Source organism: Somniosus microcephalus, chromosome 4 (assembly GCF_052327205.1).
Source record: "Somniosus microcephalus isolate GS21.2 chromosome 4, FLI_Smic_1.0, whole genome shotgun sequence".
NCBI lineage: Eukaryota > Metazoa > Chordata > Chondrichthyes > Squaliformes > Somniosidae > Somniosus > Somniosus microcephalus.
In genome coordinates this window covers 9,793,141-9,819,460 of record NC_140990.1, presented here as the reverse complement: position 1 = coordinate 9,819,460, position 26,320 = coordinate 9,793,141, and the positions used below count along the sequence as shown (strand labels likewise).

Genomic DNA, 26,320 nt, shown 5'->3' with positions numbered 1-26,320 from the left:
GGGGCAGTGTAGAGGGAGCTTTACTCTGTATCTAACCCGTGCTGTACCTGCCATGGAAGAATCATGTGAGACTCTAGAACTGATATAAATTATCTTTATTGACATTCAGACATGACTATTTCACCCGATAACAAAGTGATACAACCTTATTCTGGGGAGCACCACTCAGAACCGAGAGTGATCAGGACCACATTCTGGGAGAGTCTAACCACCTCTGCTTGACATTCAAGGGCAATAGCATCACCGAATCCCCCACCATCCTGGGAGTCACCATTGACCAGAAACTTAACTGGAACCATCCATATAAATACAGTGGCAACAAGAGCAGGATATGCTGCTGGGGTTTGATGAAGTCGGCTCATGTGGAGCATAAACATCAGCATGGACCTGTTGGGCCGAATGGCCCCACTCTGTGCTGTACACTCGATGTAGCAGTCAGGAAATGGGATTGCTCGGACCTGTCCATTCACCTCCTCCTGAAGCCCTGCTGAATGGCCTCTCCTCAGTGCGATACTGTTCCTGTGAACTTTTAAATCTCTTCCCACAGTCAGAACATTTTACAGGGTCTCAGTGGGAACTCGCAGCTCTCTAAATAGGTTGGACTGTTGTGGAGTATTTTAAACCAACACTCGACACAAGGTGTTAGATCGATAGACAAGTTGTCTTTATTACACCGGTGGGGAACCAGACTTTTCCAAATTGGTACAGCAAACACTACATTTTTATACATTACAATACACATGTCAAAATTCATTCCTGCCACCTGATTGGACCTTGGCCCGCATGCATCTTCACTGATTGGTTGCCTATGCCGCGTTACATTAAAGTACTGCCTTTATTATTGGCCGTTGTCCCCCAAGCTGTTGTTGCACCTATGACCTTTATTTATGCCAAATGGGTCTCGTCAACATTGTACTTCTGACTCATTGTCCTCCTTTCCTGCCTCTCTAGGCCTCTTTCATTGTTTTACTTTCCTGCCAGAACAGAACTTACATCCTCTAGGCCTCTTTATGGTTCCATGTCCAGCTAGGTTATCTCAACTGTCAGTTCAGCAACTTAGAAAAAGCTTACTACTGCAAAAGGCCTATTAGATTATTGTCTTTGTTATACCATTCAGTGAAACTGCCAGCGATGTCAGTTTAACTCTTTCCCCACTGCAGGACGCTCAGTGAATGGCGACTGTCCGGTGTGAACTCGCTGGTGTCCGAGCAGGCTGGATGACTGAGTTTATCCCTTCCTTCACTGGGAGCAGGTGAACGGCCTCTCTCTACTTCAAAGTGACTGCTGTTTCAGTTGGCTGGAGAACTGAGTCAATCCCGTGCCGCCTGTGCAGTCGGTGAACCATCTCTCCGCAGTGCGAACTCGCTGGTTTCTTCGCAGGAGGGTGGACCGAGCGAATCCCTTCCCACACACGGAACAGGTGAACGTCCTCTCCCCGATGTGAACTCACTGGTGTATCAGCAGGAGGGTGGACTGAGCAAATCCCTTCCCACACACGGACCAGGTGAACGGTCTTTCCCCAGTGCGAACTCGCTGGTTTCTTCGCAGGAGGGTGGACCGAGCAAATCCCTTCCCGCACACGGAGCAGGTGAACTGCCTCTCCCCGGTGTGAACTCGCTGGTGTATCAGCAGGAGGGTGGACCGAGCGAATCCCATCCCACACACGGAGCAGGTGAACGAGCCCTCCCCAGTTTGAAATCGCTGGTGTATCAGCAGGAGGGTGGACCGAGCGAATCGCATCCCACACACGGAGCAGGTGAACGGACTCTCTCCAGTGTGAACTCGCTGGTGTATCAACAGGAGGGTGGACTATGTGAATCGCATCCCACACACGGAGCAGGTGAACGGACTCTCTCCAGTGTGAACTCGCTGGTGTATCAGCAGGAGGGTGGACCGAGCGAATCGCATCCCACACACGGAGCAGGTGAACGGCCTCACCCCGGTGTGAACTTGCTCGTGTCTCAGCAGGATGGTGGACTGAGCGAATCTCTTCCCACACATGGAGCAGGTGAATGGCCTCCCCCAGTGTGAACTCGCTGGTGTCTCAGCAGATTGGATGACCAAGCGAATCCCTTACCACACACAGAGCAGGTGAACGGCCTCTCGCCGGTGTGAACAGGCTGGTGTATCAGCAGGAGGGTGGACCGAGCGAATCCCTTCCCACACACGGAGCAGGTGAACGGCCTCGGCCCGGTGTGAACTCGCTGATGCGTCAGCAGGTCCGCAGAGTTCACAAACCTCTTGTGACAGTGAGAGCAGCCGTATGGTCTCTCTCCAGTGTGCAGCCGCTGGTGCTTCATCAGGTACTGGGAGCATTTAAAGCTCTTCCCACAGTCTGAACATATAAAGGGTCTCTCGTCAGAATGAACTCGCTGGTGTCTCAGCAGGTTGGACAAACATGTGAAGTCCTTCCTACACACGGGGCAGCTGAATGGCCTCTCCCTGGTGTGAACTCGCTGGTGCATCTGCAGGTTGGTCAACTGAGTGAATCCCTTCCCACACACGGGGCAGGTGAACGGTCTCTCCCCGGTGTGAACTCGCTGGTATCTCCGCATGTGGGAGGACTGAGCGAATCCCTTCCCACACATGGGGCAGGTGAATGGCGCCTTCCCGGTGTGAACTCGCTGGTGGGTCCGCAAGCTGAATGAATGAGCAAATCCCTTCACACACACGGAGCAGGTGAACGGCCTCTCCCCGGTGTGAACTCGCTGGTGTGTCCGCAGGTTGGAGGACTGAGCGAATCCTCCCCACACACTGGGCAGGTGAACAGTGACTTCCCGGTGTGAACTCTCTGGTGGGTCCACAGGTGGGAGGATTGTGCGAAACACTTCCCACACACGGAGCAGGTGAATGGCCTCTCCCCGGTGTGAGCTCGCTTGTGTCTCAGCAGATTGGATGACCAAGCGAATCCCTTCCCACACACGGGGCAGGTGAACGGCCTCTCCCCGGTGTGAGTTCGCCGAAGAGCTTCCAGTGTATACGGGTGAAGGTATCCCTCCCCGCAGTCCTCGCATTTGTGCAATCGGTTCCCACTGTGACTGCGCTCGTGGCTAGTCAGCTGGGCGAACCCCTTCCCACAGTCCTCACATTCATACCGTTTCTCTCCAGTGTGCCTGCCCTTGGGGCCCTCCAGGTCGGGCAATCGGCTGAATGTACGTCCACACATGGAACACGTGTGCGCTTTTTCCGCACTGCGATCGCTGCTCTTTCCTTCCATGTGCAAAGGCCGATGATATTCAGGTCCTGATAAATCCAGTGACTCTGTCAATCTTGATTTGATGTTTGGTCTGAGCTTCCTGTCTGTAAATGTTCCACTTCTAAAACCCTGTAAAAGGAGCTTAGAAAGGGGGTAAGAGGGAGAATGTTGCCTCATGTCCTCCCTTCCCAGCCCAGGGGCGGTGAAGCTGATTTTCGGGCCCCAGTTGCTGCACAGGTTGGTTGAAAGGATCAACAGTAATGGCGGCTGCAATCCCCACAAGAGCCCGTGCTCCAGAAAGCGCTCCGGCCACCGCGCTGAGTTGTGGCTGACCCCGCGCATGCGCCACATGGCCCCACCCTCTCCTGCTCCACAGGCGCCCGGCCCGCACCGCGCATGCTCAGCACACACCCTGGGCCCCTGTCAATCATCCTCCCGGTGCCTGCATGCTGGGCCCCTGAAATAAAGAATAGATTTGCCTTTCAAAGCTAGGCTTTATTAACTTTAAAATCAGCAGCATATCTTTCCACATCCAGTCCCAACTAAGCTAGAAAAGGACTGAATTTAAGGTAGCCACAACACATCATGTGATCATCAACTACCAATGAGATTACAACACATATCCCAAGGCAGTTAACAAACAACAAATCACAATACTTTTACTAATCAAGGAATAATCACCACAGCCCCTGAGCTCCAGGCTGCCGCGCGGTGCTTTCTTTGTAAAGTCGGTGTTGGTGAAGAGCCGCAATCAGTGAGGGAAAGTGAGTTTTCCCCCAGATCCGATTGAGATCAGAGGAGGGGAGAGAATAAAGGGGAATCCAAACCTGAGAGCCGGGTGGAAACTCCCTGGACACCGAATGGATTCAGCCACGCCCATCACGTGGGGTGGCGAGGGGGCAGAGTGAACCAGAGCACGTGACCAATAGGAAGAGGGCATGTGGAGGTGGGCGGAGCTGACTGGCGGCGGGTCCTCCAATCAATGGCGGAGCTGCAAGGGGGCGGGACCTCCTCTCCAGTTCAGGTGTGTTGGGGCCGATTGTGACATCGAAACATAGAAGATAGGAGCAGGAGTAGGCCATTCGGCCCCTCGAGCCTGCTCCGCCATTCAATGAGATCATGGCTGATCATCCAAACTCAATACCCTGTCCCTGCCTTAGAGTCATAGAGTTATACAGCACGGATAGAGGCCCTTCGGCCCATCGTGTCCATGCCGGCCATCAAGCCCTGTCTAATCTAATCCCATATTCCAGCATTTGGTCCGTAGCCTTGTATGTTATGGCATTTCAAGTGCTCATCCAAATGCTTCTTAAATGTTGTGAGGGTTCCTGCCTCCACAACCCTTTCAGGCAGTGAGTTCCAGACTCCAACCACCCTCTGGGTGAAAAAGTTCTTTCTCAAATCCCCTCTAAACCTCCCGCCCTTTACCTTGAATCTATGCCCCCTAGTTATTGACCCTTCTACTAAGGGAAAAAGCTCCTCAGTATCCATCCTATCTATGCTCCTCATAATTTTGTACACCTCAATCATGTCCCCCCTCAGCCTCCTCTGCTCCAAGGAAAACAAACCCAATCTGCCCAGTCTTTCTTCATAGCTGAAGCGCTCCAGCCCTGGTAACATCCTGGTGAATCTCCTCTGCACCCTCTCCAAAGCGATCACATCCTTCCTGTAGTGTGGTGACCAGAACTGCACGCAGTATTCCAGCTGTGGCCTAACCAGTGTTTAATACAGCTCCATCATAACCTCCTTGCTCTTATATTCTATGCCTCGGCTAATGAAGGCAAGTATCCCATATGCCTTTTTTACCACCTTATCCACCTGTTCCGCCGCCTTCAGGGATCTGTGTACTTGCACACCCAGATCCCTCTGCCCCTCCGTCTTGCCTAGGGTCTTACCATTCATTGTGTATTCCCTTGCCTTGTTAGTCCCCCCAAAGTGCATCACCTCGCACTTTTCCGGGTTAAATTCCATTTGCCACTGTTCCGCCCATCTGACCAACCCATCTATATCGTCCTGCAGACTGAGGCTACCCTCCTCGTTATTTACCACCCTACCAATTTTTGTATCATCCGCGAACTTACTGATCATACCCTTTACATTCATATCCAAGTCATTAATGTAGACCACAAACAGCAAGGGACCCAGCACCGATCCCTGTGGCACCCCACTGGCCACAGGCTTCCAGTCACAAAAACAACCTTCGACCATCACCCTCTGCCTTCTGCCACTAAGCCAGTTTTGTATCCAATGTGCCAAGGCACCCTGGATTCCATGGGCTCTTACCTTCTTGACCAGTCTCCTGTGCGGGACTTTATCGAAGGCCTTACTGAAATCCATGTATACCACATCCACTGCGTTACCCTCATCCACACACCTCGTCACCCCCTCAAAAAATTCAATCAAATTAGTCAGACATGATCTTCCCTTGACAAAGCCATGTTGACTATCCCTGATTAATCCTTGCCTCTCCAAGTGGAGACTAATTTTGTCCCTCAGAATTTTTTCCAATAATTTTCCTACCACTGATGTTAGGCTCACTGGCCTGTAGTTCCCCGGTTTTTCCCTACTTCCCTTCTTGAATAATGGTACTACATTAGCGGTTCTCCAGTCCTCTGGCACATCCCCTGTGGCCAGAGAGGTCCTGGATATATGTGTCAGAGCCACCGCAATCTCTTCCTTTGCCTCACACAGCAGCCTGGGATACATTTCATCCGGGCCTGGGGATTTATCCATTTTTAGGCCTGCTAAAACCGCCAATACCTCCTCCCTCTCGATGTTAATATGTTCGAGCATATCACAGTCCCCCCGCCCTATTTCTATGTCTACATCGTCCTCCTCCATAGTGAAAACAGATGCAAAAAATTCATTTAGAACCCCTGCTACATCTTCCGGCTCCACACACAGATTGCCACTTTTGTCCCTAATGGGCCCTATTTTTTCCCTAGTTATCCTCTTACCCTTAATATACTTATAAAACATTTTAGGATTTTCCTTTATTTTGCTCGCCAGTGTTATTTCATGGCCCCGCCTTGATCTCCTAATTTCTTTTTTAAGTATCCCCCTGCACTTTTTGTACTCTTCTCGGGCTTCCTCCGTCTTTAGCCTTTTGTATCTGCCAAAAGCCCTCCTTTTTTTCCTAATCCATTCTCGTATATCCCCTGACATCCAAGGTTCCCTGTGGTTTTTGGAACCACCCTTGACCTTTACGGGAACATGCTGCCATTGTATGATCTCAATCTCCCTTCTGAAAGCCTCCCATTGCTCCGATGCGGATTTTCCTACAAGTAGCTGATCCCAGTCCATTTTGGCCAGATCCTGCCTTATCCTATTAAAATCGGCCTTCCCCCAATTTAGAACCTTTATTTCTGGCCCATCCCTGTCCTTTTCCATGACCACTTTAAATCTCACCATATTATGGTCACTGTCACCAAAGTGCTCACCTACTAGCACTTTTTCCACTTGGCCGGCCACATTCCCTAGAATTAGGTCCAGTACCGCCCCCTCTCTTGTAGGACTTTCTACATGCTGGCTCAAAAAGCTCTCCTGGATGCACTTTAAGAATTCTACACCCTCTGAGCCTTTCACACTCTGACTATCCCAGTTAATATTGGGGAATTTGAAATCCCCCATTATTATTACACTATTATTTGCACATTTCTCTGAGATTTGCCTACATATCTGTTCCTCTATCTCCCCCTGACTGTTTGGAGGCCTATAGTAGACTCCCCGCAAAGTGCTTGCCCCCTTTTTGTTTTTAAGCTCCACCCATATGGCCTCATTAGAGGAACCTGCTAATATATCATCCCTCCTTACTGCAGTAATTGACTCCTTAATTAATATTGCGACACCCCCTCCTCTTTTACCTCCCCCTCTGTCTCGCCTGAAGATTCTGTACCCCGGAATATTGAGCTGCCAGTCTTGCCCCTCCCTCAACCATGTCTCCGTGATAGCAACAATATCATACTCCCATGTGTTTATCAACACCTTCAGTTCATCCACCTTATTTGCAAGACTCCTTGCATTAAAATAGATGCCATCCAGCCTTGCCCTTATATATTTGCCCTGTCTACCAAGCTGACTTGTTTTTTTCTCTATAATTGGCAGCACATCACCCCCTATTTCAGCTCCCCTCTGTATCCCATCCCCCTGCCAAGTTAGTTTAACCCCCCCCCCCCAACAGTGCTAGCAAACCTCCCCGCAAGGATATTTGTCCCGCTCTGGTTCAGGTGCAACCCGTCCGACTTGTACAAGTCCCACCTTTCACAGAAGCAGGCCCAGTGATCCAGGAAACTAAAACCCTCCCTCCTACACCAACTCTTTAGCCACGCATTCATCTGCACTATCCTCCTATTCCTATACTCACTAGCACGTGGCACTGGGAGTAATCCAGAGATTACAACCTTTGAGGTCCTGCCCTTTAATCTGATACCTAGCTCCCTAAATTCTTGATGCAGGACCTCAGCCCCCTTCCTACCTATGTCGTTGGTCCCAATGTGGACCACGACCTCTGCCTGCTCACCCTCCCCCTTAAGAATGCCCTGTAGCCGCTCAGTGACATCCATGGCCCTGGCCCCAGGGAGGCAACAAACCATCCTGGAGTCACGTTTGCGGCCACAGAAACGCCTATCTGTTCCCCTTACGATAGAATCCCCTATCACTATTGCTCTCCCACTCTTTTTCCTCCCTTCCTTAGCAGCAGAAGCGTCCCTGGTGCCAGGAAGCTGGCTGCTGCTGCCTTCCCCTGGTGAGTCATCCCCCTCAACAGTATCCAACTTGGTATACCTGTTTGAAAGGGGGATGTCCGCAGGGGTTCCCTGCACTTCCTGCCTGCCTCTGTTGCTCCGCCTGATGGTCACCCACTTTCTTTCTGCCTGTGCAGCCCTACCCTGAGGCGTGAACAACTCGCTAAACGTGCTATCCACGACCCTCTCAGCATCGCGCATGCTCCAAAATTCATCCACCCACAGCTCGAGCGCCGCAATGCGTTCTACAAGTAGCTGCAGCTGGATGCATTTCCCGCACACATGGTTGTCAGGGACACTGGCAGCGTCCCTGACTTCCCACATGGAGCAAGAGGAGCAGAACACGGGTCTGAACTCTCCTGCCATGACTTACTCCTTTAATTAATTAAAAAATTTATTCAATACCCCAGTTACAGGTATACTCTAGGGTGCTTTATTTACCAACTGTCCCCACTACACCACAGAGACCCTAGAAATTTAACACCACAGAATTCAAGCTTGTATTGAAAAGAGAGAAATACTCACCAACCAATCACTTACCTGCTTCCTGCTGACGTCACACTTGGACTACTTTTTACCTCTCTCCCGGAACCTGGATTGGTATGCCTCGGTGCCTCTGACTGCTCCTTAAATACCTCTCCTGCCTCGGGCTGCTCCCGCGCAGGTCCGCTGCCTCTCCGGTCTCGGGGCTGTGGGCCTCGGTGCCTCTGACTGCTCCTTAAATACCTCTCCCGCCTCGGGCTGCTCCCGCGCCTTCTCCCCATACCCCTTGATCCCTTTAGCCTTAAGAACTATATCTAACTCCTTCTTGAATATATTTAATGATTTGGCCTCAACTGCCTTCTGTGGTAGAGAATTCCACAGGTTCACCACTCTCTGGGTGAAGAAATTCTTCTTCATCTCAGTCCTAAATGGCTTACCCCGTTTCTTTAGACTGTGACCCCTGGTTCTGGACTCCCCGGCCATCGAGAACATCCTTCCTGCATCTAGTCTGTCTAGTCTTGTTAGAATTTTATAAGTTTCAATGAGATCCCCTCTCATTCTTCTAAACTCCAGCGAGTATAAGCCCAATCGACCCAATCTCTCCTCATATGTCATTCCTGCCATCCCATGTATCAGTCTGGCGAATCTTCGCTGCACTCCCTCCATGGCAAGAACATCCTTCCTCAGATAAGGCCACCAAAACTGCACACAGTACTCAAGGTGCGGTCTCACCAAGGCCCAATACAACTACAGCAATACATCCTTGTTTCTGTACTCGAACCCTCTCGCTACGAAGGCCAACATACCATTTGCCTTCTTAACCACCTGCTGCACCTGCATGCTTACCTTCAGCGACTGGTGCACAAGGACACCCAGGTCTTGTTGCACTTCCCCTTCTCCCAATCTATTGCCGTTCAGATAATAATCTGCCTTCCTGTTTTTGCCACCAAAGTGGATAACCTCGCATTTATCTACATTATACTGCATCTGCTATGCTTCTGCCCAATAACCCAACCTGTCCAAATCATACTGGAGTTTCTCAGCATCCTCCTCACAGCACACACGCCCACCCAGCTTTGTGTCGTCTGTAAATTTGGAGATATTACATCTAGTTCTCTCGTCTAGATCATTTATATATATCGTGAATAGCTGGGGTTCAAGGACCGATCCCTGCGGTACCCCACTATTCACTGCCTGCCACTCGGAAAAAGACCCGTTTATTCCAACTCTTTGCTTCCTGTCTGCCAACCAGTTCTCTGTCCAAGTCAATTCCTTGCCCCCAATCCCATGTGCCTTAACTTTACACGCTAATCTCTTATGCGGGACCTTATCGAAAGCCTTCTGAAAGTCCAAATACACCACATCCACTGGTTCTCCCTTAGCTATTGTACCAGTTACATCCTCAAAAAATTCCAGTAGATTAGTCAAGCACGATTTACCTTTTGTAAATCCATGTTGACTTTGTCTGATCCTGTCACTGTTTTCCAAGTGCTCTGCTATTACATCTTTTATAATAGACTCTAGCATTTTCCCCACTACCGATGTCAGGCTTACCGGTCTATAATTCCCCATTTTCTCTCTACCACCTTTTTTGAATAGTGGGGTAACATTAGCTACCCTCCAATCCATGGGAACTGTTCCAGAGTCTATCGAAGGTGATGGTAAGCATGCAGGTGCAGCAGGCGGTTAAGAAGGCAAATGGTATGTTGGCCTTCATAGCGAGAGGATTCGAGTACAGGAGCAAGGATGTCTTGCTGCAGTTGTACAGGGCCTTGGTGAGACCACATCTTGCGTATTGTGTGCAGTTTTGGTCGCCTTATCTGAGGAAGGATCTGAGGGGATTAACACAATTGAAAGGAAGGGTATTAGCTCTGATGATGAGGAATTTGTATGGGTAGAACTGAAAAATACCATGGGGCAGAAAACATTAGTGGGCGTGGTATATAGACCTCCAAACAGTAATTCGGAGTTCGGGGATGGCATCAAACGGGAAATTAGAGACGCGTGCAATAAGGGCACAGCAGTTATCATGGGTGACTTTAATCTACATATAGATTGGGCTAACCAAATTAGTAACAATACTGTGGAGGAGGAATTCCTGGACCAACATGTCGAGGAACCAACTAGAGATCAGGCCATCTTAGACTGGATATTATGTAATGAGAAAGGATTAATTAGCAATCTTGTTGTGCGAGGCCCCTTGGGTCGGAGCGATCATAACATGATTGAATTCATTAAGATGGAGAGTGAAATAGTTGACTCGGAGACTAGGGTCCTGAATTTAAATAAAGGAGACTACGATGGTATGAGGTGCGAGTTGGGTAGGATTGATTGGGGAATGACACTCAAAGGCTTGACGGTGGATAGGCAATGGCAAACATTCAAAGACCGCATGGATGAACTACAAAATTTGTTCATCCCAATTTGGCATAAAAATAAAACAAAAAGTTGACTCAACCGTGGCTAACAAGGGACATTAGGGATAGAATAAGATCCAAGGAGAGGACATATAAATTGGCCAGAAAAAGCAGTAAACCTGAGGATTGGGAGCAGTTTAGGATTCAGCAAAGGAGGACAAAGGGATTAATTAAAAGGCGGAAAATAGAGTATGAGAGTAAGCTTTCAGGGAACATAAAAACTGACTGTAAAAATTTTTATAGATATGTGAAGAGAAAAAGGTTGGTGAAGTCAAGCGTAAGTCCCTTGCGGTCAGAGTCAGGGGAATTTATAATGGGGAACAAAGAAATGGAGGACCAATTAAATACATACTTTGGTTCTTTCTTCACAAAGGAGGACACAAATAACCCCCCAAAGATGTCGGGGAACATAGGGTCTAATGACAGGGAGGAACTGACAGAAATCAGTATTTGTAGGGAAATGGTGTTAGGGAAATTGATGGGATTGAGGGCTGATAAATCCCCTGGGCCTGATAATCTACATCCTGGGGTACTTAAGAAAGTGGCCCTAAAAATAGTAGATGCATTGCGGGTCATCTTCCAAAATTCGATAGACTCTGGAACAGTATCCATGGATTGGCAGGTAGCTAATGTTACCCCACTGTTCAAAAAGGGTGGTAGAGAGAAAACAGGGAATTACAGACCGGTAATCCTGACATCGGTAGTGAGGAAATTGCTAGAGTCCAGTATAAAGAATGTAATAGCAGAGCACTTGGAAAAAAGTGACCGGATCGGACAAAGTCAACATGGATTTACAAAAGATAAATCGTGCTTGACTAATCTACTGGAATTTTTTGAGGATGTAACTGGTAAAATAGATAAGGGAGAACCAGTGGATGTGGTCTATTTGGATTTTCAAAAGACTTTCAAGAAGGTCCCGCATAAGAGATTAGTGTGTAAAATTCAGGCACATGGGATTGGGGGCAAGGAATTGACTTGGATAGAGAACTGGTTGGCAGACAGAAAGCAAAGAGTTGGAATATACGGCTCTTTTTCCGAGTGGCAGGCAGTGACTAGTGGGGTACTGCAGGGATCGGTCCTTGGACCCCAGTTATTCACAATATATATTAATGATCTGGACGAGGGAACTAGATGTAATATCTCCAAGTTTGCAGATGACACAAAGCTGGGTGGGCGTGTGTGCTGTGAGGAGGATACCAAGAAACTCCAGTATGATTTGGACAGGTTGGGTGATTGGGCAGAAGCATGGCAGATGCAATATAACGTGGATAAATGCAAGGTTATCCACTTTGGTGTCAAAAACAGGAAGGCAGATTATTATCTGAATGGCAATAGATTGGGAGAAGGGGAAGTGCAATGAGACCTGGGTGTCCTTGTGCACCAGTCGCTGAAGGTAAGCATGCAGGTGCAGCAGGCGGTTAAGAAGGCAAATGGTATGTTGGCCTTCGTAGCGAGAGGGTTTGAGTACAGGAACAAGGATGTCTTGCTGCAGTTGCAGGGCCTTGGTGAGACCACATCTGGAGTATTGTGTGCAGTTTTGGTTGCCTTATCTGAGGAAGGATGTTCTTGCCATGGAAGGAGTGCAACGAAGATTCACCAGGCTGATACCTGGGATGGCAGGAATGACGTATGAGGAGAGATTGGGTTGATTGGACTTGTACTCGCTGGAGTTTAGAAGAATGAGAGGGGATCTCATCGAAACTTATAACATTCTAACAGGACTAGACAGACTAGATGCTGGAAGGATGTTCCCGATGGTCGGGGAGTCCAGAACCAGGGGTCACAGTCTAAGAATCAGGGGTAAGTCATTTATGACAGAGATGAGGAGGAATTTCTTCACCCAGAGAGTGGTGAACCTGTGGTATTCTCTACCAAAGAAGGCAGTAGAGGCCAATTCATTAAATATATTCAAGAAGGAGTTGGATATATTTCTTAAGGCTAAAGGGATCAAGGGGTATGGGGAGAAAGCAGAGACCGGGTACTGAACTTGGATGATCTGCCATGATCTCATTGAATGGCGGAGCAGGCTCAAGGGGCCGAATGGCCTACTCCTGCTCCTATCTTCTATGTTTCTGTCTCTTATGCGGGACCTTATCGAAAGCCTTTTGAAATTCCAAATACACCACATCCACTGGTTCTCCCTTATCTATTTTACCAGTTACATCCTCAAAATATTCCAGTAGATTAGTCAAGCACGATTTACCTTTTGTAAATCCATGTTGACTTTGTCCGATCCCGTCACTGTTTTCCAAGTGCTCTTCTATTATGTCTTTTATAATGGACTCTAGCATTTTCCCCACTACCGATGTCAGGCTTACCGGTCTGTAATTCCCCGTTTTCTCTCTCCCACCTTTTTTGAACAGTGGGGTAACATTAGCTACCCGCCAATCCATGGGTACTGTTCCAGAGTCTATCGAATTTTGGAAGATGACCAGCAATGCATCGACTATTTCTAGGGCCACTTCCTTAAGTACCCTAGGATGTATATTATCTTCTATGTTTCTATGTATTCAATCTTTCCTTGTAGCTGAAATTCTCTAGTCCTGGCAACATCCTTGTAAATCTCCCGTCTCGAGCAGTCACATCTTTCCTGCAATGGGGCGAGCAGAACTGCACGCAGCACTCTAGCCGGTGGCCTAACTGGTGTTTTGTACAGTTCAAGCAGAACCTCCCTGCTCTTACATGATACAGAAAGAGAGAGGCACTGCCCCTTTAAATACCCGGGGGGCACCCATTCCCCATTAAATGGCGAAGCAATTCGTTTTGTTGAAAAGGGGCCGCAGTCCCCTTTGACTCAACCCCCCCCCACCCTCTCACCCACCACAAATACTCACAGGAGAGAGAGAGAGAGAGAGGAGAAAGAATGCTGGTCCTTGTCCCTTTAAAAGTGGCTGCCCACAAAATGTTCACAGCACCAGGGCTATTTGTTCTGGATAAGAGTCAAAAAGAGAAAAGGTTCACTTATTTTTAAATGAATGCAGTTGATGAATAGCCTTGCAATAAAGGTAATGCAAAGGAATAAACACTCACAAAATGGGTTTTTTTCCAGCCCCTCCTCCCCTTCCCTGAGTGCGGTCTCCACAGAGTGCTGAGAGTTGGGTGAGTCAGGGAGTCTTAACTGGTTGCTGAAATCAAACTTTTGTTTGTTTCACATTTACTGTGTACTGTTTACTGTTTAAAATCTAAATTTCCCAGCTTTAAGCAGGGTTAAAAAGGGATAAACAAGTCCTACAACTCAGAGCAGCTGAAGGCAGTTAACAAGGGAAACTGGAGTAATCTGGTTAACCTGGTTCTCCTGTAGCTGGGCTCAGCAAGTCTTTGTTCAGGGCCTATAAAAACAGGCTTTGAAGTGCGATTTTGCACTGAGTGCAATTTCAACAGAGTGCTGAGAGTTGGGTGAGTCAGGGAGTCTTAACTGGTTGCTGAAATCAAACTTTTGTTTGTTTCACATTTACTGTGTACTGTTTACTGTTTAAAATCTAAATTTCCCAGCTTTAAGCAGGGTTAAAAAGGGATAAACAAGTCCTACAACTCAGAGCAGCTGAAGGCAGTTAACAAGGGAAACTGGAGTAATCTGGTTAACCTGGTTCTCCTGTAGCTGGGCTCAGCAAGTCTTTGTTTCAGGGCCTATAAAAACAGGCTTTGAAGTGCGATTTTGCACTGAGTGCGATTTCAACAGAGTGCTGAGAGTTGGGTGAGTCAGGGAGTCAGGTGAGGCAAGGGCTCAGAGCTTCGGCGGGTGCTTCAGCGGTAGAGCGGGCCAAAAAGGGCTCCAGAGACCAGGTAAGGCTTGCTTTACTGGTGGTATTGAATTAATTTAATTTAAATTGATTAAAGGGGTAGGTCATGCCAGGGGAGCTCAGCCCCATGATATGCTCCTCTTGCTCTATGTGGGAATTCAGGGACGCTGCCAGTGTCCCTGACCAACACGTGTGCCAGAAATGCATCCAGCTGCAGCTACTAACGGGCCGTCTTGGGGCGCTGGAGCTGCGGGTGGATGGATTGTGGAGCATTCACGATGCTGAGAGGGTCGCGAATTACTCGTACAGTGAGTTGGTCACACCGCAGGGTAGGGCTGCACAGGCAGAAGGGAAATGGGTGATCACCAGGCGGAACAATAGAAGCAGGCAGGTAGTGCAGGGGACCCCTGTGGCCATCCCCCTTTCAACCAGGTATACTGCTTTGGATACTGTTGGGGGGGATGACTTACCAGGGAAAGGCAGCAGCAGCCAAGTTCCTGGCACTGGGGGTGCTCCGGCTGCCCAGGAAGGGAGGAAAAAGAGTGGGAGAGCAAAAGCGGTAGGGGATTTTATAGTAAGGGGAACAGATAGGCGTTTCTGTGGTCGTAGACGTGAATCCAGGATGGTTTGTTGCCTCCCTGGTGCCAGGGTCAAGGATGTCACTGAGCGGCTGCAGGGCATTCTGGAGGGGGAGGGCGAACAGCCAGAGGTCGTGGTCCACATTGGTACCAACGACATAGGTAAAAAGAGGGATGAGGTCCTGCAGCAAGAATTTAGGGAGCTAGGTAGAAGATTAAAGAGCAGGACCTCAAAGGTTGTAATCTCTGGATTACTCCCGGTGCCACGTGCTAGTGAGTATAGGAATAGGAAGATAGAACAGATGAATGCGTGGCTAAAGGGATGGTGCAGGAGGGAGGGCTTTAGTTTCCTGGATCACTGGGTCTGCTTCTGGGAAAGGTGGGACTTGTACAAGTTGGACGGTTTACAGCTGAACCAGAGGGGGACCAATATCCTTGCGGGGAGGTTTGCTAGCACTGTTGGGGGGGGGTTTAAACTAACTTGGCAGGGGGATGGGATACAGAGTGGAGCTATAGTAGGGGGTGATTTTCAGCCAAATACGGAGGAAAAAACAAGTCAGCTGGGAAGGCAGAGCAAATATGTGAAGGCAAAAGGGAATATGGCAAGGCTGGAAGGCATTTATTTTAATGCAAGGAGTCTTGCAAATAAGGTGGATGAACTGAAGCTGTTGTTGAACACATGGGAGTACAATATTGTTGCTATCACGGAGACATGGTTGAGGGAGGGTCAGGACTGGCCGCTCAATATTCCGGGGTATAGATTCTTCAGGCGGGACAGAGGGAGGTGTAAAAGGGGAGGGGGTGTTGCAATATTAATTAAGGAGTCAATTACTGCTGTAAGGAGGGATGATATATTAGCGGGTTCCTCTAATGAGGCCATATGGGTAGAACTTAAAAACAAAAAGGGGGCAAGCACTTTGCTGGGAGTGTACTATAGGCCCCCAGTCAGGGGGAGATAGAGGAACAGATATGTAGGCCAATCTCAGAGAAGTGCGAAAATAATAGGGTAATAATAGTGGGGGATTTCAACTTCCCCAATATTAATTGGGATAGTCAGAGTGTGAAAGGCTTAGAGGGTGCAGAATTCATAAAGTGCATCCAGGAGAGCTTTTTGAGCCAACATGTAGAAAGTCTTACAAGAGAGGGGGTGGTACTGGACCTAATTCTAGGGAATGTAGCCGGGCAAGTGGTGGAAGTGTCAGTAGGAGAGCATTTTGGCGACAGTGACCATAATTCGGTGAGATTTAAGGTGCTCATGGAAAAAGACAAAGACGGCCCGGAAATAAGGGTTCTAAATTGGGGGAAGGCCGATTTTAATATGATAATGCAGGATCTGGCCAAAGTGGACTGGGAGCAGCTACTTATAGGAAAATCCACATCAAAGCAGTGGGAGACTTTCAGAAGGGAAATAGAGAGAGTACAACGCCAACATGTTCCCGTAAAGGTCAAGGGTGGGACCAACAAGCAAAGGGAACCTTGGATGACAAGGGATATACAAAAATGCATTAGGAAAAAAAGGGGGGCTTTTGGCAGTTACAAAAGACTAAAGACGGAGAAAGCCCTAGAGGAGTATAAAAAGTGCAGGGGCATACTTAAAAAAGAAATTAGGAGAGCGAGGAGGGGCCATGAAATAACACTGGCGAGCAAAATAAAGGAAAATCCTAAGATGTTTTATAAGTATATTAAGGGCAAGAGGATAACCAGGGAAAGGGTAGGGCCCATTAGGGACCAAAGTGGCAATCTGTGTGTAGAGCCAGATGATGTAGCCGGGGTTTTAAATGAATTTTTTGCATCTGTGTTCACTATGGAGAAAGACGATGTAGACATAGAAATCGGGCAAGGGGACTGTGACATACTTGAACATATTAGCATCGAGAGGGAGGAGGTACTAGCGGTTTTAGCAGGCCAAAAAGTGGATAAATCCCCAGGCCCAGACGAGATGTATCCCAGGCTGCTGTGTGAGGCAAAGGAGGAGATTGCAAGGGCTCTGTCACAAATTTTCAGAACCTCTCTGGCCACAGGGGATGTACCAGAGGACTGGAGAACAGCTAACGTAGTACCATTATTCAAGAAGGGTAGCAGGGATAAACCAGGGAATTACAGGCCAGTGAGCCTAACATCTGTAGTAGGGAAATTATTGGAAAAAATTCTGAGGGACAAAATTAGTCTCCACTTGGAGAGGCAAGGATTAATCGGGGATAGTCAGCATGGCTTTGTCAAGGGTAAATCATGTCTGACCAATCTGATTGAATTTTTTGAGGGGTGACTAGGTGTGTGGATAAGGGAAATGCTGTGGATGTGGTATACATGGACTTCAGTAAGGCTTTTGACAAAGTCCCGCATAGGAGACTGGTCAAGAAGGTAAGAGCCCATGGGATCCAGGGTGCCTTGGCACGTTGGATCCTAAACTGGCTGAGTGGCAGGAGGCAGAGGGTGATGGTCGAAGGTTGCTTTTGTGACTGGACGCCTGTGTCCAGTGGGGTACCTCAGGGATCGGTGCTGGGTCCCTTGCTGTTTGTGATCTACATTAATGATTTGGATGAGAATGTAAAAGGTATGAGCAGTAAGTTCGCAGATGACACGAAAATTGGTGGGGTGGTAAATTGCGAGGAGGAAAGCCTCAGGCTACAGGACGATATAAACGGGTTGGTCAGATGGGCGGAAAAGTGGCAAATGGAATTTAACCCTGAAAAGTGCGAGGTGATGCATTTTGGACGGACAAATAAGGCAAGGGAATACACAATGAGTGGTAGGACCCTAGGAAGTACAGAGGGTCAGAGGGACCTTGGTGTACATGTACATAGATCCCTGAAGGCAGCAGGACAGGTAGATAAGGTGGTTAAAAAGGCATATGGAATACTTGCCTTCATTAGCCGAGGCATAGAATATAAGAGCAGGGAGGTTATGATGGAGCTGTACAAAACGCTGGTAAGGCCACAGCTGGAGTACTGTGTGCAGTTCTGGTCACCTCACTATAGGAAGGATGTGATTGCTTTGGAGAGGGTGCAGAGAAGATTCACCAGGATGTTACCTGGGATGGAGCGCCTCAGCTATGAAGAGAGACTGGACAGGCTGGGGTTGTTTTCCTTGGAGCAGAGAAGGCTGAGGGGGGACCTGATTGAGGTGTACAAAATGATGAGGGGCATAGATAGGGTAGATAGAAAGGAACTTTTCCCCTTAGTAGGCGGGTCAATAACAAGGGGGCATAGATTCAAGGTAAGGGGCAGGAGGTTTAGAGGGGATTTGAGGAAGAACGTTTTCACCCAGAGGGTGGTTGGAGTCTGGAACTCACTGCCTGAAAGGGTGGTAGAGGCAGGAACCCTCACAACATTCAAGAAGCATTTGGATGAGCACTTGAACTGCCATAGCATACAAGGCTACGGACCAAGTGCTGGAAAATGGGATTAGAATAGACAGGGGTTGATGGCCAGCGCGGACACGATGGGCCTCTTTCTGTGCTGTGTAACTCTATGAGTCTATGACTCTATGACAGCTCCTGCAGACAATGAAAGCAGGAAAGCGGCCTGCAGCCCACCGAGGTCCCGCCCCCTCCCTCCCGCGCCGCTATTGGTTGGAGGACCGTCAGCCCGCCCGGTCCTCCCAGCGTTTTCCGCGCTCCTGATTGGTGGGCACCTCGCGTCAATCACCTCCCTCCGCTTACGCGCTGACGCCAGCACGCAACGCCAAGGGGTCGGTTGGATCGGCGCACGCCACCGCAAGGTAAAAAAAAGACACCCCACACAAATGAGGAAAAACAAAAATAATAATAATCGCACTTTAGAGGGGAGGAGGTTGGGGTATTAATGAGTGTTTTCAATTTGTTTCGCAAAAAAAATTTTTGAAAAGCTTCCCAACGGTGCGAGGCGGGCTGCGCATGCGCTCCAGCCAGCCTTTGACTCCCCCACGTGGGCCCGGGGGCCGGACACGCCCACTTGCCTTCCCCTGCACCAATCACAGCGCGGGCAGGCGCAACACCAGGCTGCCAGTGCGCCTGTGCAGGGCCTTCGGAGAGCAGATGGAAGGCCGGGCCCGGGGAAGACGCGGAATCAGCGGCCGGGGTAAAGTCAAGTGTTGGGGAATCGATTTAAATCGAGGTGAGGCGGGAGCGGAGAGCGAGATTATAAAGTAAAATACGAGAAAAACAAAACCTGAGAGTCGGGCGGGCGGGACCTCCGCGGACACCGAACGGAGCGCATTGAGCCGCGCGGGGTGGCGGAGTGAGCCGGAGCAATGTGATTCTGACTGACGGGAGCGCTGACCAATAGGAAGAGGGCTGAGGTGGGAGGACTGAACTGGGTGGCCTGGTCCTCCAACCAATGGCGGCGCGGCAAGGGGGCGGGGCCTCCTCTCCAGCTCAGGTGCGCTGGGGCCGATTGTGACGCGCTGTCCCCAGGTGAGAGCAGCTCAGTCAGCACAGAGCTGGGGCTGGAATCTGGGAGAGGGGCCGCAGGCAGCGGGCCTGGCAAAGGGGCACAAGTTTCACAATACAAGCTGCTTTCAAATGCACAATTGTTTCCTACAGACAGCCTTGGTCACTCTGCAAGAAAAACTGTTTAACAATTCATCATAACTCCCCTGCTTTAGGAGAGGCGTAGAGTGCAAAAGCGAGGAAGTTATGATGAAACTGTGTAAAAGACTGGAGTCAGCTGTGGCTCAGTGGATAGCAGAGTCAGAAGGTTGTGGGTTCAAATCCCACTCCAGGGACATGAGCACATAAAGCGAGGCTGACACGCCAGTGCGTTGCTGAGGGAACGCAGCACTGTCGGGGGGCAGTACTGAGGGAGTGCTGCACTGTCAGAGGGGCAGTACTGAGGGAGCGCCACACTGTCGGAGGGGCAGTGCTGAGGGAGCTCCGCACTGTCGGAGGGGCAGTACTGCGGGAGCGCTAGTTAAGGCACATGGGATTAGGGTCAAGGTACTGACTTGGATAGAGAACTGGTTGGCAGACAGGAAGCAAAGAGTTGGAATAAACGGCTCTTTTTCTGAGTGGCAGGCAGTGACTAGTGGGGTACCGCAGGGATCGGTCCTTGGACCCCAGCTATTCACAATATATATAAATGATCTAGACGAGAGAACTAGATGTAATATCTCCAAGTTTGCAGACGACACAAAGCTGGGTGGGCGTGTGTGCTGTGAGGAGGATGCCGAGAAACTCCAGTATGATTTGGACAGGTTGGGTGATTGGGCAGAAGCATGGCAGATGCAGTGTAATGTGGATAAATGTGAGGTTATCCACTTTGGTGGCAAAAACAGGAAGGCAGATTATTATCTGAACGGCAATAGATTGGGAGAAGGGGAAGTGCAACGAGACCGGAGTGTCCTTGTGCACCAGTCACTGAAGGTAAGCATGCAGGTGCAGCAGGCAGTTAAGAAGACAAATGGTATGTTGGCCTTCATAGCGAAAGGGTTCGAATACAGGAACAAGGATGTCTTGCTGCAGTTGTACAGGGCCTTGGTGAGACCACACCTTGAGTATTGTGTGTAGTTTTGTTAGCCTTATCTGAGGAAGGATGTTCTTGCCATGGAGGGAGTGCAGCGAAGATTCACCAGACTGATACCTGGGATGGCAGGAATGACGTCTGAGGGGAGATTGCGTCGATTGGGCTTATACTCGCTGGAGTTTAGAAGAATGAGAGGGGATCTCATTGAAACTTATAAAATTCTAACATGACTAGACAGACTAGATGCAGGAAGGATGTTCCCGATGGCCGGGGAGTCCATAACCAGGGGTCACAGTCTAAGGATAAGGGTTAAGCCATTTAGGACTGAGATGAGGAGGAATTTCTTCACCCAGAGAGTGGTGAACCTGTGGAATTCACTATCACAGAAAGCAGTGGAGGCCAATTCATTAAATATATTCAAGAAGGAGTTAGATATATTTCTTGAGGCTAAATGGATCAAGGGATATGGGGAGAAGGCAGGGACAGGGTGCTGAATTTGGATGATCAGCCATGATCTCATTAAGTGGCAGAACAGGCTCGAGGGGCCGAATGGCATACTCCTGCTCCTATCTTCTATGTTTCTATGTTTCCCTCACTGATTGCGGCTCTTAACCAACACCGACTTTACAAAGAAAGCCCCGCGCGGCAGCCTGGAGCTCAGGGGCCCAGCGCGCAGGCGCGGGGGAGGATGATTGACAGGGGCCCAGGGTGTGTGCTGAGCATGCGCGGTGCGGGCTAGGTGCCTGTGGAGCAGGAGAGGGCGCGGCCATGGGGCGCAGGCGCGGGGTCAGTCACAACTCAGCGCGGCGGCCGAAGCGCTTTCTGGAGCGCGGGGACTTGTGGGGATTACAGCCGCCATTACTGTTGATTCTTTCAACCAACCTGTGCAGCAGCTGGGGCCTGAAAATCAGCTTCACTGCCCCTGGGCTAGGAAAGGGAGACATGAGACAACATTCTCCCTCTTACCCCTTTCTACACTCCTTTTACAGGGTTTTAGAAGTGGAAGGAGAGAGCAGCGATCACAGCATGGCCGGTGTGTGTCCTGTGCAGGCGCAGTGTGGGCCGCCGGATAAATCCCCCTCAGAATCTTATATGTTTCAATTAGATCACCTCCCATTCTTCTAAACTCCAATGAGTATAGGCCCAACCTGTTCAACCTTTCCTCATACGTCAACCCCTTCATCCCAGGAATCAACCCAGTGAACCTTCTCTGAACTGCCTCCAATGCAAGTATATCCCTCCTTAAATATGGAGACCACAACTGTACGCAGTACTCCAAGTGTGGTCTCACCAGCGCCCTACTCTTATACTCCATCCCCCTTGCAATAAAGGCCAACATTCCATTAGCCTCCCTAATTCCTTGCTGTACCTACATGATAACTTTTTGTGTTACTGTTGAATCTGTATTGACTGCCCTATCAGGCAGTGCATTCCAAATCCGAACCACCCGTTGCAGAAGAAAGGTTTTTCCTCCGCCTCTGGTTCTTTGACCAATCACCTTCAATCCGTGCCCTCTTGTGATTGGACCTTCAGCCATTGGAAACAGTTTCTCTTTATTTACTATTTAAACCATTCATGATTTTTACATAAGAACATAAGAAATAGGAGCAGGAGTAGGCCAATTGGCCCCTCGAGCCTGCTCCACCATTCAATAAGATCATGGCTGATCTGATCCTAACCTCAAATCTTCTATCACTCTGCATCCACCCGAACCCATGTGATCTCCCGGGAGAGGCGAAAAACCAGATAAAGACCCAATGGCCAATTTGGGAGAAAAAAATCTGGGAAATTCCTCTCCGACCCATCTAGGCGATCGAAATTCTTCCAGGAGATCACTCTGTCCCTATATTTTCTACAGTACTTACCTTCTGTAAAGGCGATCTTCACCCCAGCCAGGAACAGGAATAAAACCATCTCCTGAAATCTAACACAGAATTAGAACACAGTAGGAGCAGAACCAGGCTACACGGCCCCTGGGCCCACTCCACTACCCACAGGGCCATGACCATTCCGAACCTAGACTCATGTCCAATTTCCTGCCCGCTCCCCGTAACCCTTAATTCCCTTTACTTCTAGGAAACTATCTATTTCTGTTTTAAATTTATTTAATGATGTAGCTTCCACAGCTTTCTGGGGCAGCAAATTCCACAAACCTACCACCCTCTGAGTAAAGAAGTTTCTCCTCATCTCAGTTTTGAAAGAGCAGTCCCTTATTTTAAGATTATGCCCCCTAGTTCTAGTTTCACCCATCATTGGGAACATCCTCACCGCATCCACCCGATCCAACCCCTTCACAATCTTCTATGTTTGAATAAGATCGCCTCTCATTCTTCTGAACTCCAATGAGTAGAGTCCCAGTCTACTCAACCTCTCCGCGTATCAAATCTCATCTTGGCCTTCTCTTCTCTCAGGAGAACAACCCCAGCTTCTCCAGTCTATCCACGGAACTGTCATCCCTCATCCCTGGAACCATTCTAGTAAATAGCTCTGCACCCTCTCCAAAGCCTTCACATCCTTCCTAAAGTGTGCTGCCCAGAATTGGACACAATATTGCCCTGGGGCTGAACTCGTGTTTTATAAAGGTTTAGCATAACTTCCTGGCTTTTGCACTCTCTGCCTCTATTTATAAAGCCCAGGACCCCATGAGCTTTATTAACTGCTTTGTTAACCTGTCCTGCCACCTTTAAAGAATTGAGCACAAGCTCCCTTGTAGCACCCACTTTAAAATTGTACCATTTAGCAGGTATTTTCTCTCCTCATCCGAGCAAAATGTATCAGCTCACACTTTTCTGTGTTGAATTTTATCTACACTCATTTTACAGGGTTTTAGAAGTGGAGCATTTACAGGCAGGAAGCTCAGATCAAACATCACGTCAAGAACAGACAGAGTCGCTCGATTCATCAGGACCTGATTCAATCGCTCCTCCAATCTGCTGGCACCCCAGAGAGTTCACACTGATGAGAGACCTTTTAAATGTTCTGAGTGTGGGAAGAGCTTCAAAATCTACAAGTACCCAAAGAGATACCAGTGGCTACACACTGGGGAGAGCCCGTTCACCGGCCCCGTGTGTGGAAGGGATTCACTCAGTCATCCGCTCCGATGATACACCAGCAAATTCACACTAGGGAGAGACCTTTAACTCACTCCGTGTGTGGGACGGGATTAATTGCACCCTCCGTGCTGCTGAGACACCAGCTTGTCCACACCGATGTGAGACCGTTGACCTGCTCCGTGTTTTTGAAGCGATTCTCTCATTCTGCCACCCTCCTGAGACACCAGTTTGTTCACAGTGATGAGAGACCGATTAAATGTTCTGACTGTGGAAAAAAATTTAAAAGGTCCCAGGATCTGAAGAGACACCAGCTGGAGAGAGCAGGAGAGATTCTGTTCACCTGCTCCGTGTGTGGGAAGAGATTCACTCGGTCCTCGAATCTGCTGGCACACCAGCGATTTCACACCGGGGAGAGGCCGGTGAAACAGTCCGACTGTGGGAAAAGCTTTCAAATGTCCCAGGAGCTGAAGGAACACCAGCTCGAGAGAGCAGGAAAGAGGCCATTCATCTGCTCCGTGTGTGGGAAGGGATTCGCTCGGTCATCCCACCTACTGATACACCAGCAAGTTCACACTGATGAGAGACTGTTTACATGTTCTGTCTGTGGGATGAGCTTTAAAAGCTCCAGGAATCTGAGTGGACACCAGCGAGTTCACACTGATGAGAGACCATTTAACTGTTCTGCCTGTGGGAAGAGCTTTAAAACCTCTGAGGCTCTGAAGGAACACCAGCAAGTTCACTCCAATCAGAGGCCATTTAAATGTTCTGTCTGTGGGATGAGCTTTAAAAGCTCCAGGAATCTGAGCGGACACCAGCGAGTTCACACTGGGGAGAGACCATTCACCTGCTCCGTGTGTGGGAAGGGATTCACTTGGTCATCAAGCCTGGTGAGACACCAGCAAGTTCACACTGGGGCGAGGCCATGCACCTGCTCCGTGTGTGGGAAGGGATTCACTCAGTCATCCCACCTACTGAAACACCAGCGATATCACACTGATGAGAGACTATTTAAATGTTCTGTCTGTGGGATGAGCTTTAAAACCTCTGAAGATCTGAAGCAACACCAGCGAGTTCACTCTGATCAGAGACCATTTACATGTTCTGTCTGTGGGATGAGCTTTAAAAGCTCCAGGAATCTGAGCGGACACCAGCGAGTTCACACTGGGGAGAGACCGTTCACCTGCTCTGTGTGTGGGAAGGGATTCACTTGGTCCTCGAATCTGTTGACACACCAGCGAGTTCACATTGTTCTGTAGCGCAAGGCCCTGTAGACAGCTGGGGTGACATGAACATGGAATGGATGAATGTTTTATAAATTCTTGTACTGCTGTTTAATCTTTAAGATTGTTGTGCTGATGATTCCCTTTGTTTCACTGTTCATAGAAACATAGAAGATAGGAGCAGGAGCAGGCCATTCGGCCTCTCGAGACTGCTCCGCCATTCAATGAGATCATGGCTGATCATCCAAATTCAGTACCCTGTCCCTGTTCTCTCCCCATATCCCTTGATCCCTTTAGCCTTAAGAAATATATCTAACTCCTTCTTGAATATATTTAATGAATTGGCCTCCACCGCCTTCTGTGGTAGAGAATTCCACAGGTTCTCCACTCTCTGGGTGAAGAAATTCCTCCTCATCTCTGTCCTAAATGGCTTACCCCTTATCCTTAGATGGTGTTACATAGAATGTACAACACATAAACAGGCCATTCGGCCCAACTGGTCCATGCCAGTGTTTATGCCCCACACCCACCCTACTTCAATTAACCCGATCAACAAATCCTTCCATTCCTTTCTCCCTTGTGTGGCTTCCCCATAAATCCATCTGTGCTGTTCACCTCAACCACTCCTTGGGGTAGCGAGTTCCCCATTCTCACCATTCTCTGGGTCAAAAATTTTCTCCTGAATTCCCTCCTGGATTTATTAGTGACTTTTATATTTATAGCCACATAAATATGATGAGATTCTGTTAAGCTGACCAGTATGTTGTTGTACTTTGTCTTTTTCTGATGAATGAAACATTACTGAGCCCCTGTACCCGTGTTATGGGAAGAAGTGCCAGACAAGTAAAGGCACAACGTCTGGGTGTGAATCTAATAATAACCTCACGGACCGTATAGGTGTGATAACCAGACGGGCTTGTGGTTATAGTCTGGTCACAGATGGACTAAAGTCCCTGAATTAGCAGGAGTTCAGGAGGCGGTCAACAGACGGGTCCAAACAATCCCATTTCCTGAGCGGTAACCAAGCTTGTGTATAAGAACAGGCCACTTAAGCCGTTGTCAGTTGGAACAGACTCGAGAAGATTGCGCGTGAATCCACTGTACTTCTATTCTCCAGATTGAGGGAATTATCGCCCGATCTGTGTTATGCAGCGATCTTAATAAAGCCTGGAGAGACAATTTGTGTTCTTGTGAGCTTGATTATCTGGTATCCGAAACCCTGGGACTCCCGCTCATTAGAGTCCACCTCAGTGTGTGGAAAGGGATTCCCTGGTGTATCCCACCCACTGACACACCAGAGTGTCCACAGTGTGACTGCGGTGGGTCGATTCCACTGTTTCCGATGCCTTTAATCACATCCAGGACTGAACCATTCAGGCAACTGGGGCTTGTTAATGTTAAGAGCCCCCAATAACTGGGCTGGATTCAAAGATTATTCCCTGTTCTCTCA

At 48.9% G+C, this 26,320-nt stretch overlaps 2 protein-coding genes across 2 annotated transcripts in view; both read right to left on the bottom strand.

Moving 5' to 3' along the window:
* Positions 1–26,320, bottom strand: part of LOC147118264 (uncharacterized) — a 202,759-nt gene that overhangs the window by 134,412 nt on the left and 42,027 nt on the right. The gene's annotated exons all lie outside the window — the stretch shown is intronic.
* Positions 1,849–2,761, bottom strand: LOC147118265 (uncharacterized). The gene has a single exon (XM_085984355.1). The coding sequence runs from the start codon at positions 2,586–2,588 to the stop codon at positions 1,962–1,964; it is 627 nt and encodes a 208-aa protein (XP_085840481.1). The 5' UTR covers positions 2,589–2,761; the 3' UTR covers positions 1,849–1,961.

What these genes read in the sequence shown, in the direction of transcription:
- LOC147118265 (XM_085984355.1), bottom strand. Translation starts at nt 2,588, where the DNA reads ATGTGTGGGAAGGGATTCGCTCAGTCCTCCCACATGCGGAGATACCAG.